This window comes from Rhincodon typus, chromosome 5 (assembly GCF_021869965.1).
Source record: "Rhincodon typus isolate 14 chromosome 5, sRhiTyp1.1, whole genome shotgun sequence".
Lineage (NCBI taxonomy): Eukaryota > Metazoa > Chordata > Chondrichthyes > Orectolobiformes > Rhincodontidae > Rhincodon > Rhincodon typus.
The window spans coordinates 54,352,649-54,365,521 of NC_063336.1; the positions used below are offsets into that span (position 1 = coordinate 54,352,649).

At 38.4% G+C, this 12,873-nt stretch overlaps 1 protein-coding gene across 1 annotated transcript in view; it reads left to right on the forward strand.

Annotated features, from left to right (window-relative positions):
- Nucleotides 1-12,873, forward strand: part of rfx6 (regulatory factor X, 6) — an 81,261-nt gene that overhangs the window by 12,397 nt on the left and 55,991 nt on the right. The window contains exon 7 of the mRNA XM_048596990.1: nucleotides 11,672-11,779. Coding sequence (XP_048452947.1) covers nucleotides 11,672-11,779 — 108 coding nt within the window. The remainder of the gene's footprint in view (nucleotides 1-11,671; nucleotides 11,780-12,873) is intronic.

Sequence of the window (12,873 nt, forward strand, 5' to 3'; positions counted from 1 at the left end):
AGGAGCAGGAAGGCTGACGTTTCGGGCCTAGACCCTTCTTCCGAAACATCAGCCTTCCTGCTCCTCTGATGCTGCTTGGCCTGCTGTGTTCATCCAGCTCTACACCTTGTTATCTCATGTTACACTACATGTCTGGGGTAGGTGGGATTTAAACCTAGGCTGTCTGACCTAGTGATAGAGATGCTACTACCACACCACAAGATCCTTTCGAGAAGTCAGCTAAATTAAATTGGGTGATCCATGAAATCTGTGCAAAACAATCACAGCACCAGGGACCCGGGTTCAATTCCAACCTCGGGCGACTGTCTATGCGGAGTTTGCACATTCTCCCCGTGTCTGCATTGGTTTCCTCCGGGCGCTCCGGTTTCCTCCCACAGTCCAAAGATGTGCAGGCTAGGTGGATTGGCCATGCTAAATTGCCCACAGTTTCCAGGGATGTTTAGATTAGGTGGATTATAGGGGGATGGGTCTGGCCAGATGTCAGAGGGTTGGTGTAGACTTGTTGGGCCAAAGGGCCTTTTTCCACAGTGTAGGGATTCTATAAAAAATCCTAAATGCACAAGGAGAAGCTAAAAAGAAATTGTGCAGGGACTGAAGCTAAGCTCCAACTGAGCTCTGAAGAAAGAAGGCTAGAAAAATACTAATATTGAAGGGTGGAAAGAGAATCTATTGAGAGATGGTACATCAGATGGAAGTCCTTGGGCATTTATTGAGGGCCAAAGGGAAGAGTGTAAGAGTGGGGAAGAGTGAAAAAAAAAACTCCAATCAGAAACACTGATATTAAACCTGCTCAAATGCACCCCCCAAAAAAAAATTAACAGTAGGAGGATAGATTGTTGAGAAGGATGGTAGCTCAATCAATGAAAAGAGCAGAAAATACTGGGAGCTGATCCTGCATATTTATGTAAAAGATATGGAGCAGAGGGATAGACTGGCTGAAGATAGGAGCCAAGGTTGCACATTGCATGCTTTGTGGAGGGAGGTAGCTGTGATATTGAGTTCCAACTCATTGAATCCCTTTTGTCACAAATATGTCGAAAAATTCTCACCTTGTCTTGAATTTCTTTTACTGTGCCACTCTTTCACTTAATTTCTTAACGATGCACGAGGAGTCAAATTTGAAAGTGGTACAAAGTTTCTAAGGATAAGTTGAAAATATCTCCTTGGTCTCGAGCCTACGGAGGTGATCTCAGGAGTATTACTTTGTAAAAAATAAAGCATGCTGAACGAACATCGTATTCATATAGAGGTACTGCTGAGGATGATCTTAAAGATGTAGAAATAGATGGCAGACATCACAATCAAGTCATATGAGCATTCCAGACGGCCGCCTCAGGTAGGTGATCAGTCCACACAACTACTGTGGTAACACAATCGTTAAAGAGATCTACTGGGACTTGGAAGTCCTATGATCCACTTTGGACTATAAGATTGATGATAACTTAACAGAGCTGACAGGTGTTTGTGACCCTTGATCCAATGATCGAGTAGCTGTAAGAACATAAGAACATAGAGACAGGAGTAAGCCATTCAGCCCTTTAAGCCTGCACAGCCATTCAACAAGATCCTGGTTGATCTGCTCCCAGCCTTAAAACCTCTTTCATGTCAATTCAGCATAGCCCATTCATCTCTTTATTTTCAGTGGTTTAACCTCCACAACTCTCTGGGGTAGAGAATTCCAGATATTCACTACTTTCTGGGAGAGGAAACTCGTTTGCATCTCATTTTTAAACGAGAGTCCCATAATTATCTGTAACTACATCCTGTGGTTTGAGACTCCCCCACTAATGGAAACAATGCCTCAACATCTACCCTGTTAAGCCCTTCTCAGAAACTTGTCTGTTTCAATAAGATCATCCCCCATTCTTCTAAACTCTAATGAATGATGGTAGACCTGTTTAGCTGTGTCTGTTAAGTCAATCCATTCATCCCATGAATAATCCTAGTGAATATTTTTTGAACTGCTTCCAATGTCAATATGTCCTTTTTTAAATAATTAAACCAAAAATTTACACAGTGCTCCATTTTCAGGCTCTCCAACACCCTGTACAATTGTAACAAGACTTCTGTATTTTTAAACTCCAACCCCCTGGTAATAAAGGCCAAGTTCAATTTGCCTTCTTAACTATTTGCTGCATTTGCATATTAACTTTTTCTGTTTCACACACAAGAACATCCAGATCCCTCTGTACTGCACATTTTTCGGAGTGTTCCTCCATTTAAATAATTGTCTGCTTTTTGATTCTTCCTATCAAACTGCATGAGCTCACATTTTCCTGCATTAAACTCTTTTCTGCTGATTTTTTGCTCATTCACTTAATCTATCTGTACCAGTGCAAATTCTTATGTCATATCACAACATGCTTTTCCACCTACTTTTGTATCGTCTGTAAATTTAAATATATTATACTCTTGTCCCTCCCCAAACACATTAACATGTCCAGTAAATGATTGAGGTTCTATAACTGATCTTTCTGCGATTCCACCAGTATGTCTTTCCAACCTGAAAAAGACTCATTAATCCTAAGCATGCCTAGCCTGAAGAAGTTACCCTCCTCCCTCCAGACAAACCTCAGGGGATCTCTCTCCCACTGCAACTCTCTCGTAATCTTATTCGCCTCCCACTCTCTCCCTATTTATTTCAGAACCCCCTTCCCCTCCCCCATTTCTGATGAAGGGTCTAGGCCCGAAACGTCAGCCTTTCTGCTCCTATGATGCTGCTTGGCCTGCTGTGTTCATCCAGCTCTGCACCTTGTTTCCTCATTAATCCTGACTCTCTGTTTCTGTGTGTTAACCAATCCTCAGTCTATGCTAATACATTACCCCCAATACCATGAGCTCATATCCTATGCAATAATCTTTATGTCACACTTTATTGAATTCTTTCTGAAAATATGTTACATCTGTTGGTTCCCCTTTATCAAATTTGATTGTTATATCCTCAAAGAACTTTAGAAAATTTGCTTAAATTGTGATTTCCCTTTCACAACACCATCTTGGCTCTGTTTGATTGTGTTGTGCTTTTCTAATGTCCTGCTATTTCTTAAAAATGAAACCTAGCATTTTCCCAATGACAGATGTTAATCTAACTGGCCCATAATATCCTGCTTTCTATCTCGCTCCTTCCATTTAATAGGGCCATCATGTTAGCAATCTTCCAGACACTGGAACCTTCCCAGAATACAGTGAGTTCTGGAATATTCCAACCAATGTCTCCACTACGCTCTGCAGTCACTTGCTTCAAAACTCTTGGGTGAAGGCCATCTGGCCCTAATTTCTTATTTGCCTTTAGTCCCATTAGGTTGTCCAATTATTTGTCCATCATGATTGAGACTGTTACAAAATCACTACTTCCATTAGTACTGTTTACCTGTTATTTTGGGGATGTTTATAATGTCTTCCACCATGAAGACTGATGCTAAACATTATTTTAAATTATCTGCCATTTCCCTGTTCTCCATTGTGAATTCTACAGTTACATCCTCCCATGTGATGGTCCTGTTAAAGGAAGGAATAAGACAGAAAGCAGGAAACTTTGGCCCATTAAGTGGTGGTGATGGCCCAGTGGTATTACTGCTTAAACTATTCATCCATCAACCCAGGTAATTTCTGAGGACCCAGGTTTGAATCCCACCGCAGCAAATTTTGGGATTTGAATTTAATTTTAAAAATCTAGAATTAAGAGTCTTAATGATAACCATGAATCAATTGTTGATTGTTGGAAAACCCCATCTGATTCACTGATGTCTTTTAGGGAAGGATATTTGCCATCTTTACCTGGTCTGTGCTATAAGTGACTCTGGACCCACAACAATGTGGTTGACTCTCAACTGCCTTTTGGGCAATAAATACTAGGTCAGCCAGCGATGCCCTCATCCCGTGAATGAATAAAGAAAAGCCGAACATCCGTCATTGGGAAAGTGCTAGATTTCATTATTATGAAATAGCAGGACATTTAGAAAAGTTTCCCACACTAACTTCAGCTGTTATCTTTATTCTTGTATACCTGTAGAAGCTCTTGCTGTTAGTTTTTGTATCTTTTGAAGTTACTTTCATAATCAAAATTCTCCGTCTTTATGTGCTTTTTAGTCATCTGTTGCTGCTTCGTGAAATGGCTGCAATTGCTCACACCCAGGAGCATGTGTCATCATAACAAAATTTCTGACAAAAAATGAAATGAAAATAATAAAAATCTAACAAACCCTTAAAAAATGAAAACAAAATTTTAAAAATTCTATGTAGGTGAAGAGAAGTAAGCTGTTAAACAAAATAGACTTTTTTTTAATTTACAAAAATCAGCTTTATAAAATTGAAGGTGAGCTTGCACAATCTGAGTTTACCAGCAGATTGTTGGTGTCAAAAGACATTCCATTGACTGCTTTTGTTAACCACAGGTGGTTATCCTTCTCAATGAGTACTTCTTTTTGACTGAGGTTTTTTTGCTGAGAATTATGAACTGTATGTTTAACGTCTGCCATTATTCATACTCCAATGTTCCCCTTAGTCTGTTTGCCCAGCCTCTTCGAGACAACACTTTCATCATTCCTCTGTAATAGCCCTTGCTTAAGTCGAGGGCAGTAGTTTAAGATCCTGAGTTCCTCTCCTTCAAAATGAGTTTTAAATTCTACCATATTGTGATTGGTACCTCCTAGAGGATCCTTAATCATGAGATCTCATATTAATTCTACCTAATTACATCTTACTAGATCCTAAATACTTTGTTCCTAGGTAAGTTCTGTAGTATAATGCATTAAGGAGCAATTCCTGAAACACTCTATAAATTCAAGTCACCCTTGCCCATCTGATTACTCCACTCAATATGCCCATTAAAAACACACATAATTGTAGACTCTTCTTCCTTGTCTCTATTATATCCCAACTTATACTTTGTCCTGCAGTGAGACAACTCTTTGTGGGATTATAGACAACTCCAAACCATGACTTAATTCCTTTGTCATTCCTTATTTCCACCCAACTGATTCAATATCATGATGTATTGCATCTATATCATGATTCACAAAAGCACTTTATTAACAAAGCTACCCCACCTCTTTTTCCATTTTGCCTATTCTTCAGGAATGTCGACGACCCTTGAATATTGAGTCTGTAGTCTTGGTCATGCTGCAACCATGTCTCCAAAATAGCTATCAATCATATTCATTTATTTCTATTTGTGCTATAACTCAGAGGACCTGAAATTGGAATAATGGTAACATGAAGTACTTGCTGTAATACTTTGCATGATCAAACCAATTTTTGAAAATGCAGGCCAACTGTTCCGAAATAAATCTATTCCTTTTAATTGTTTTTGAGAAGATATTTAGAAGTCAAATTACAACAAGCAACAGAATTCCTTCTATTTCTCACAACTTGCAGATTCCTGATGTTTCCAAGATTTTCTTCTCATGCTGACTGCACCTGCCTATGTTTGGTTGGGTGCATTCAAGATGGATGTAAAGGAAACACATCTTTTGACACTCTTTCCTTCATTTCCATGTCACAACCACATACGAGATATTTCCTGAGAGTAGTTTGTGAAGTAAGAATTTGTATAAGTTTGTATGTAGCCCCCTGATAAATATTGAATGTTTCAATTTAAAACTAAACCTAACAGTACAGCTCAATGCTTTAAACAAATAAAAGGTTAGTTTATTACACAACTATTGCTGAAAGTTGCTTAAGTAAAATGTGGTAAAACTATTAGCTAAAATGCAGTTACGATGATTTAAAGTAAGTAAAGATATAAGTTATGTATGAAGATGAAAATGAGATCAGTCTCTATCGTTGCAGGCCTGGCTTGCTTGAAGATTCTCTTTCTGAAATGAATGGGTTGAAAGTTGAAGTCACATTCAGCAACTACGATGGCTTCTGTAGTCGAATAGTTGGAGGTTGCTCCCACAGGTGGACTCAGTACGCCGAACAGGTCCTGGGAGTGAGTGAAGGCATCTTAGTTTCACTTTTATGGCACTGCAAATTGTGGCTCTTGGTAGCCTGTTTCAGTACAGTAGCCCCCTTAGCCATTCTTTTTGTCCTGGATGCCTTCTTCTGTCTCCCCGTTGAGAAACAGTTGCTTTTTCAAGATGTTTCTCTCGTGGTGTTCAAATCGTTTCCTCTAAATGGCTATCTTCAGCCAGCTTTCTTCACAATCAAATAAAATGGCTGAAAATAATAATTTTGACAAATAATTGCTCTATGAAGCAAAGTCAGTTAGGTTGGAATTTCTTGCGATGTTTTCCTTCATGTCTCCTGTTCAACCTTTCAGATGGTTTGAATCTTTACACATTTTGAGGATTCAGTGACCCATCCTGATTTCCTTGAATTATTTCATGAACCCTTGTGTGATTGACCGTTATGATAATGACGTCAGATTGTCTACTTTTGACTGCGGTTATATTCTCAAATGAAGCCATGTGACTTTTGGGATCTATTTTATATGACTCCTTGTGTCCATTTTAAAGACAGGTTATCCTTCTTTACAAAGCATAAAATATTATGACTACATGTTCATGGCAATCAGAAGAAATATTTTGTATCAGTTCTCACAATAGAAGGCAAAAAAAATTTCTGAATGATAGTAGAAGAGCAGAAGGCAAAAGGGAGATAGGACATATCACCTAACCAGGGAAAATGTAATGGGAATCCTCACAGAAATTAAGGCTGATAAATCCCTGCAATCCGATGGCCTGCATCCTTGGGTCTTAAATGGATTAGCTGCACTAATAGTGCAGTGATTCCCCACTTCTTCCATATCAAAGGGGCACTTTAATGTGACAAACAATTGCATGGCACACCTACTTTTTTTTTCTGTTAAATGTGTTGTTTATGAGCAATCATTTCATGTACATTTACTATGTCATTGAGGGAATTGAGGCAAACAGTGGTCAGTGAGGCTCCCCTGCTATCTCTCCACTCCCTGCCCTCCATCCATCATCCAGCTGCCATCTTGGAGAGATTGCCATGCTGCCCGTTACTGAGAAGGTGCCTTGTCCACAGTGGCAGCCGCTGCACCCCCTCCCCTTCAACCCCCAAAACTGAGCAAGGCTTGGGTGAGGTGGTGAGCTGGACCACCCCACAGCGGCCTGTGTGCAGCAGCTCCTGCACTCACCATGTTCTCTGCTTCGCTCCGCCATGGCCCAGCCCTGACAATCTGCAGGAAAAGTGGCACACAATCAGACTGGCTCAGCAAAAGGGGCAAAGGCCAAAGGTGACCAAGTCACTGGCCCCACACGTTGAGTGACAGTGTCATGCACAAATCAAATGCTGGGAGCTGTTTTCCCCATCCCCCCTATAGGGGTGCCTGGTGACAACAGATAAAACAGTGCTGCTTCCCAAAAATTTTGCAGCACATTTCTCACCTTGTCATGGCACACCAGTGTGAAAACCATTACAATAGAGAATGGATCAGTTGTAGTTTTCCAAAATTCCCTAGATTCTGGAAATGTCCCTTCAGATGAGGAAACACTAAATACAGCACCTCTATTCAAGAAAGGGAAACTGAAAATGGGAAACTACAGCTCTGTTAGCTTGACGTCTGTGAAAATGATAGCGTCCATTTAAAGAAAGTGGTAGCAGGACACTCATAATATAATCAGGCAGAAATAACATGATTTTATGAAAGGAAAATCATATGTAATGCTTGTAAAGTTCTTCGAGGATGTTGGAGGCAGGGTGAATAAAGAGGAACCAGTAGATATGGTGTATTTGTATTCCCAAAATGCATTTGATAAGGTGCCAAATAAAAGGTTTACCACACAAAAAAAGAACTCAGACTGTTGAAGGGAGCATTTAGAGTTACACAGAATTAGTTAACTAACAGGAAACAGAGTTGGGATTAATAGATCATTTTTTTATGGATTAATGGATCATTTTTTATGAATTAGTGGATTAGTTCTGCTTCTATGTCTTATGGCCTTACAGATAAGTGAGTGTTGGACATTTGGTAGATGGGTATAATGTGGAACATATGAGGTTCTCCATCATGGTGGGAAGAATAGAAAAACAAGCTATTATTTAAATTAGAGATAGGGAATAAATGCTGTCCTGACTGGTGACACCCACATCTCATGAATGAATTAAAAAAAAACAAAGAGGGTACAGAATGTGTAGCACAGAGGGATCTGGCTGTTCCTGTACAAGAATCATAAAAGGATAGTGTGCATGTACAAGTAACTAGGAAGGCAAATAGAATGCTGTCCTCTACCACAGGGAGATGGAGTTAAAAATAGTGAAGTGTTGTTTTTGCAGGGCATTAGTCAGACTGCACCTAGAGTTCTGTGTGCAATATTTGACTCCGTACTTAATAAGGGATATATATGTACTGGAGTCTGCAAAGATCACTAAGCTGATTCCCAGAATGAAGCGATTGTTTTATGAAGAAAGTTTGCGTAGGTTGGACCTATACTTATTGAAGTTTGGAAGAATGAGAGGTGATCTTACTTAAGTACATATAAAATTCCAAGGGAGTTTGACAAGGTAGATGCTGTGAGGATGTTTTCTCTTGTGAGGGAATCTAAAACCAGCGCAACATTCAATGGAGATGTGAGCATTTAATTGTTGAAATTCTCTTCTCCATATAGCAGTGAAGGATGGGTCATTGAATTTATTCAAGGCTGAGTTAGACAGGGTTTTGATCCACAAGGAAGTCAGGTGTTACTGGGATCAGGCAAGAGGTGAAGTTAATTCCAAAATCAGCTACAATCTTATTGAATGGCAGAGCAAGCTCAAGGACAAAACAGTCTTCTCCTGTACCTATCCTTCTGGTCTTGTGACTATCATCTTAACTAGACTGAACATTTTCCAAATACAAACTGGGTGCAATAGTCCCTTCCCTTCTCCCTCTCTCTCCCTTACTCTTAACAGGCTGTGTATATAAATTAATCAACTGTAAAACATGGGTGATTTACTGGTGATGGTTAATAGATGGAAAATAAAAATACCACAGGTGATTTGGTGATGGAAAAAAAAGTCAGTTGTGTGTAACAGCCCGTTTATAGGAATTAAAAAAGAGAGGAAAAAAACCTGAGTGCAATTAATTGCTGATTAATGGATTGTACTCTGGCAACATGACAAATTTAAACTAATCAAAAATAAAGTGAACACTTGTTCTGTCTACCTTGGAGGCAGCTGGTCCAGAAATGTAGCGGCAGCATTTTCCAAATTGCCACACACACCACTCGGACTAGTTGATCCAAATAAATTCACCAGGATTAGTGACTGGGGCCGGAAACTGATAAAACCTCCAAATATTCTGCTGGAATTACTTCCAAACAGGAATATTTAGACAGAAAAACTGTTTTACAAGAAAAGCACATTGATTTAGTGGCTTATATATGTTATCTATACTATATCTGGAAACACAAATTGATAAGATTTATATACACTTCTAGTTTGTTTTGATTGTATAAAGCTTTCAGCTTTTCCCTTCTCTATTTTTTTTTGCTCCTAGCTTACTAGTATTTTGGTTTCCAGTGTAGTTATTCATACATTCTAAACTATCTGTTTTTACTGATGCATTTACTCTGAGAAGAACCATGCTCCTTATGTTACCCATTTCCTTTATCCTCCTATTGACAATTTGGGATATTTCTTGTGTATCTTTCGGATGTAGCTATGGTTTATCCTGTGTTAGGAACATTGTAAACACAGCACTACGTTTTGCAGTGTTTTTCTTTCTAGCAACAATGGGAAAGTATTTTTAGAAAGAGATGTCAGTTTTGGTGAGGACAAATCATATTTTTATTGTGCCCTACCATATCTCTCAAGATGCTCCAAAGCACTTCACATTGTTGTCAGATTCCAGAAACTATTGTGAGATGAAAGGTTAGTTAAATGATCCATATTAGTTGAAGGAATAGTGTTTGCCAGTATTCTGGTCCCTAAGACCATAAGACATAGGAGCAGAAATAGGCCATTCTAGGCCATCAAGTCTGCTCCACCATTTGATCATGGAGGATACACTTCTCAATCCCATTCTCCTGCCTTCTCCCTGTAACCCTTGATCCCCTTGCCAATCAAGAACCAATCTATCTCCATCTTAAAGACATTCAATGATGTAGCCTCCGAGGCCTGCTGCAGTAATGAGTTCCACAGATTCACCACCCTGTAGCTGAAGAAATTTATCCTCATGTCAGTTCTAAAGAGTCATCCCTTCACTCTGAGGCTGTACCCTTGGGTCCTAATCTCTCCTACTAGTGAAAACATCTTCTCCATATACACTCTGTCCAGACTTCTCATCCTTCCGAACCCCATCAACTACAGACTCAGAGTCCTTAACCACTCCTCATATGACAAGCTCTTCATCCCAAGGATCATTCTTGTAAGCCTCCGTTGGACACCCTCCAATGCCAACACATCCTTACTTAGATATGGAGCCCAAAACTGCTCTCAATATTCCAAATGCGTTGTGACCAAAGCCTTTTACAGCCTCAGCAGTACATTTCTGTTCTTGTGTTCTAGCCCTGTTGAAATGAATGCTAACATTGCATTTGCCTTCCTAACTGACAAATGAACCTGCATGTTAACCTTAAGAGAATCTTGAACTACAACTCCTAAGTTCCTTCGTGCGTCACATTTCCAAAGTCTTCGCCCATTTAGAAAATAGTCTATGCCTGTGTTCTTCTACTGAAGTGCAGAATCTCACACTTTCCCACATTTTATTCCATCTGCCACTTACTGGTCATTTTTGAACCATGTTACATGATCTTTTATGTCCATTGAAGCTGACAGACAGTTTACCCATTGATTTTAAAATTTCTCCCTTGGTTGTTTCTTCATTTTGCAACCTTATGAATTCTCAAATGAATTATTTGAGTGTGCTCATACATTGCCAAACTATTTGAAATTAAAACCAAACAAAAAACTTATGCTATCTCAATATACAAAGTGCACAACATCAATTAAAACTTGTTGATATTCAAACTACAGAATCTGTTCACAGCATTGAACAAAGAAATAAAGATTTTGACATATTATGCAACATATTAGCCTTTTCAGAATCAGATCTCTTGTTGAAAATAACCTACATTAAAATGCCAGTAATTTTATTTTCTGAACAAATCTGTTAATTATTAAAATCTTTGTGGCTTATTAAGGAGATAATATTGCAAACATTCCAATACGTTAAATGGTCATTAGAAATAAGCATTCCCACACGTAAAAGGGATTTTAAAATATTTAAATACATAGATCAGAAAAGTGACAATAAATGTTCATTTTGCACAACCTGTAATTTGATCCAAATTTTATTAATACTAGCTGTTCACTAACAAACTGACTTAATGCGACTCACTTTATCAAGCTTTAAATCCAGTTGCACTGTATTCATAGTAACCAGAGCGGGAACATATTAAAACCTAGACGAGTTGTATATTTCAATCTGACCATGATATTTGCATTACATAAAATAAGAAGCTTGTAAACAAATATGATTAATGGGATAACAATTATAGATTACAGTCTAAAACTTCAAGGCTAATTCAGTTGTGTATCAAATCACTAGCTGAATCAATGCAGACTAAAAGCAAACTATAACTGTATGTTTTCAACAGTATTACCTCTATTTTTGAATAGTTAAACATTCATCTTTAACTGGTAGCAATAATAAATGCTTTATAATGGATTAATGGATTGTATATTTGGCACATAACTAATATAACATTTTGACCTGTTATAGGGAGGCTTCACACGGAAATATTCGCTCAGCTCAAAAACTGGAACGTTGCTCCCAGAGTTCCCCAATGCACAGCATCTTCTTCTTCAAGGGCCCATCTCAAAGGAAAAGGTAATACTCTTTAAAAGAAGGTATTAATTAAACTGATCTCACAAATAAGTATTGGATATTAAAGAGTTATTATCATGAGCAACCTCGAAATTAAGCTATATTTTGTTCAAGTTAAAAAGCATCTAAGTTTGGGGAAAGTGGCAGTATTGAATATCAGAACAGGGTGGCTTTGGCTTTATGGTAATGGATGAAAGTAAGTGCTCTTCCACTTTATAAAAATTAAACACCGATATGCCTAGAAATTTATTTAAAGCCTCACCCATTTTTCAAATCCAGAAATAATTGGAAATGAATGTGTTGGATGCACTGGAACTCCTTTAGAGTAATACAAGACACGTCAGCCTGATATGCGTGATTCACACGTTTTACTGGTTTTGCTTACATCCAAAATGATTCTGAAATCTTATTGTAGTATTTAAATATGGTACTGGCTGTCAAATAAAAAGGGCTTCATCTGACTGTCATCTGATAAACATGATCGGAAACTTATAGTATCAATCCTTGGCAAAGTCTCAACAGAAGCACTGTTTAAAGGTCTCATCCCCTCCATTCTGGTTAATTGCTGATTCTTTCGTTCTGGATTGTTGGTGAAGTTTTGGGATTTCTGTTATCTGTTTTTTGCCAGTTAATTCAGAATCCTCTGAACAGCTTTGTGCTGTTTCTGTGTGCTTTCTAAACAGTTTATTCTACTTTTGCATGGATTAATTGATCTACCTCTGGGACAGGTGAAGGAAGGATAGAAATAAGATACCAGAAAGAAGCATCAGTGGGAGAAGAGGAAAGAGAATGGCATTGTGCCAGAAGCCACTCCCACAGCAGGTCATTAGAAAAATTAGTTATGTTTTGTCATGGTTTACACTGACAACCTATAATGATACTTTGTAGTGTAGGGAAGCAACACAGAAGCCTGATTAAGCTTTTCTCGGTTAGCTGCTCATTAACTGAGAAAGTTCTGCAAGAATATATTCAGTGCTCATCCCTAAAGGGTTGCATACAACACATAAGCTGCTATATGCAATATTTACAAATGTCTAACTTTCCTAAAAGCATATTTTTAATGAGAAGACTTACTTCTTTAAAATAATATCAGCCAA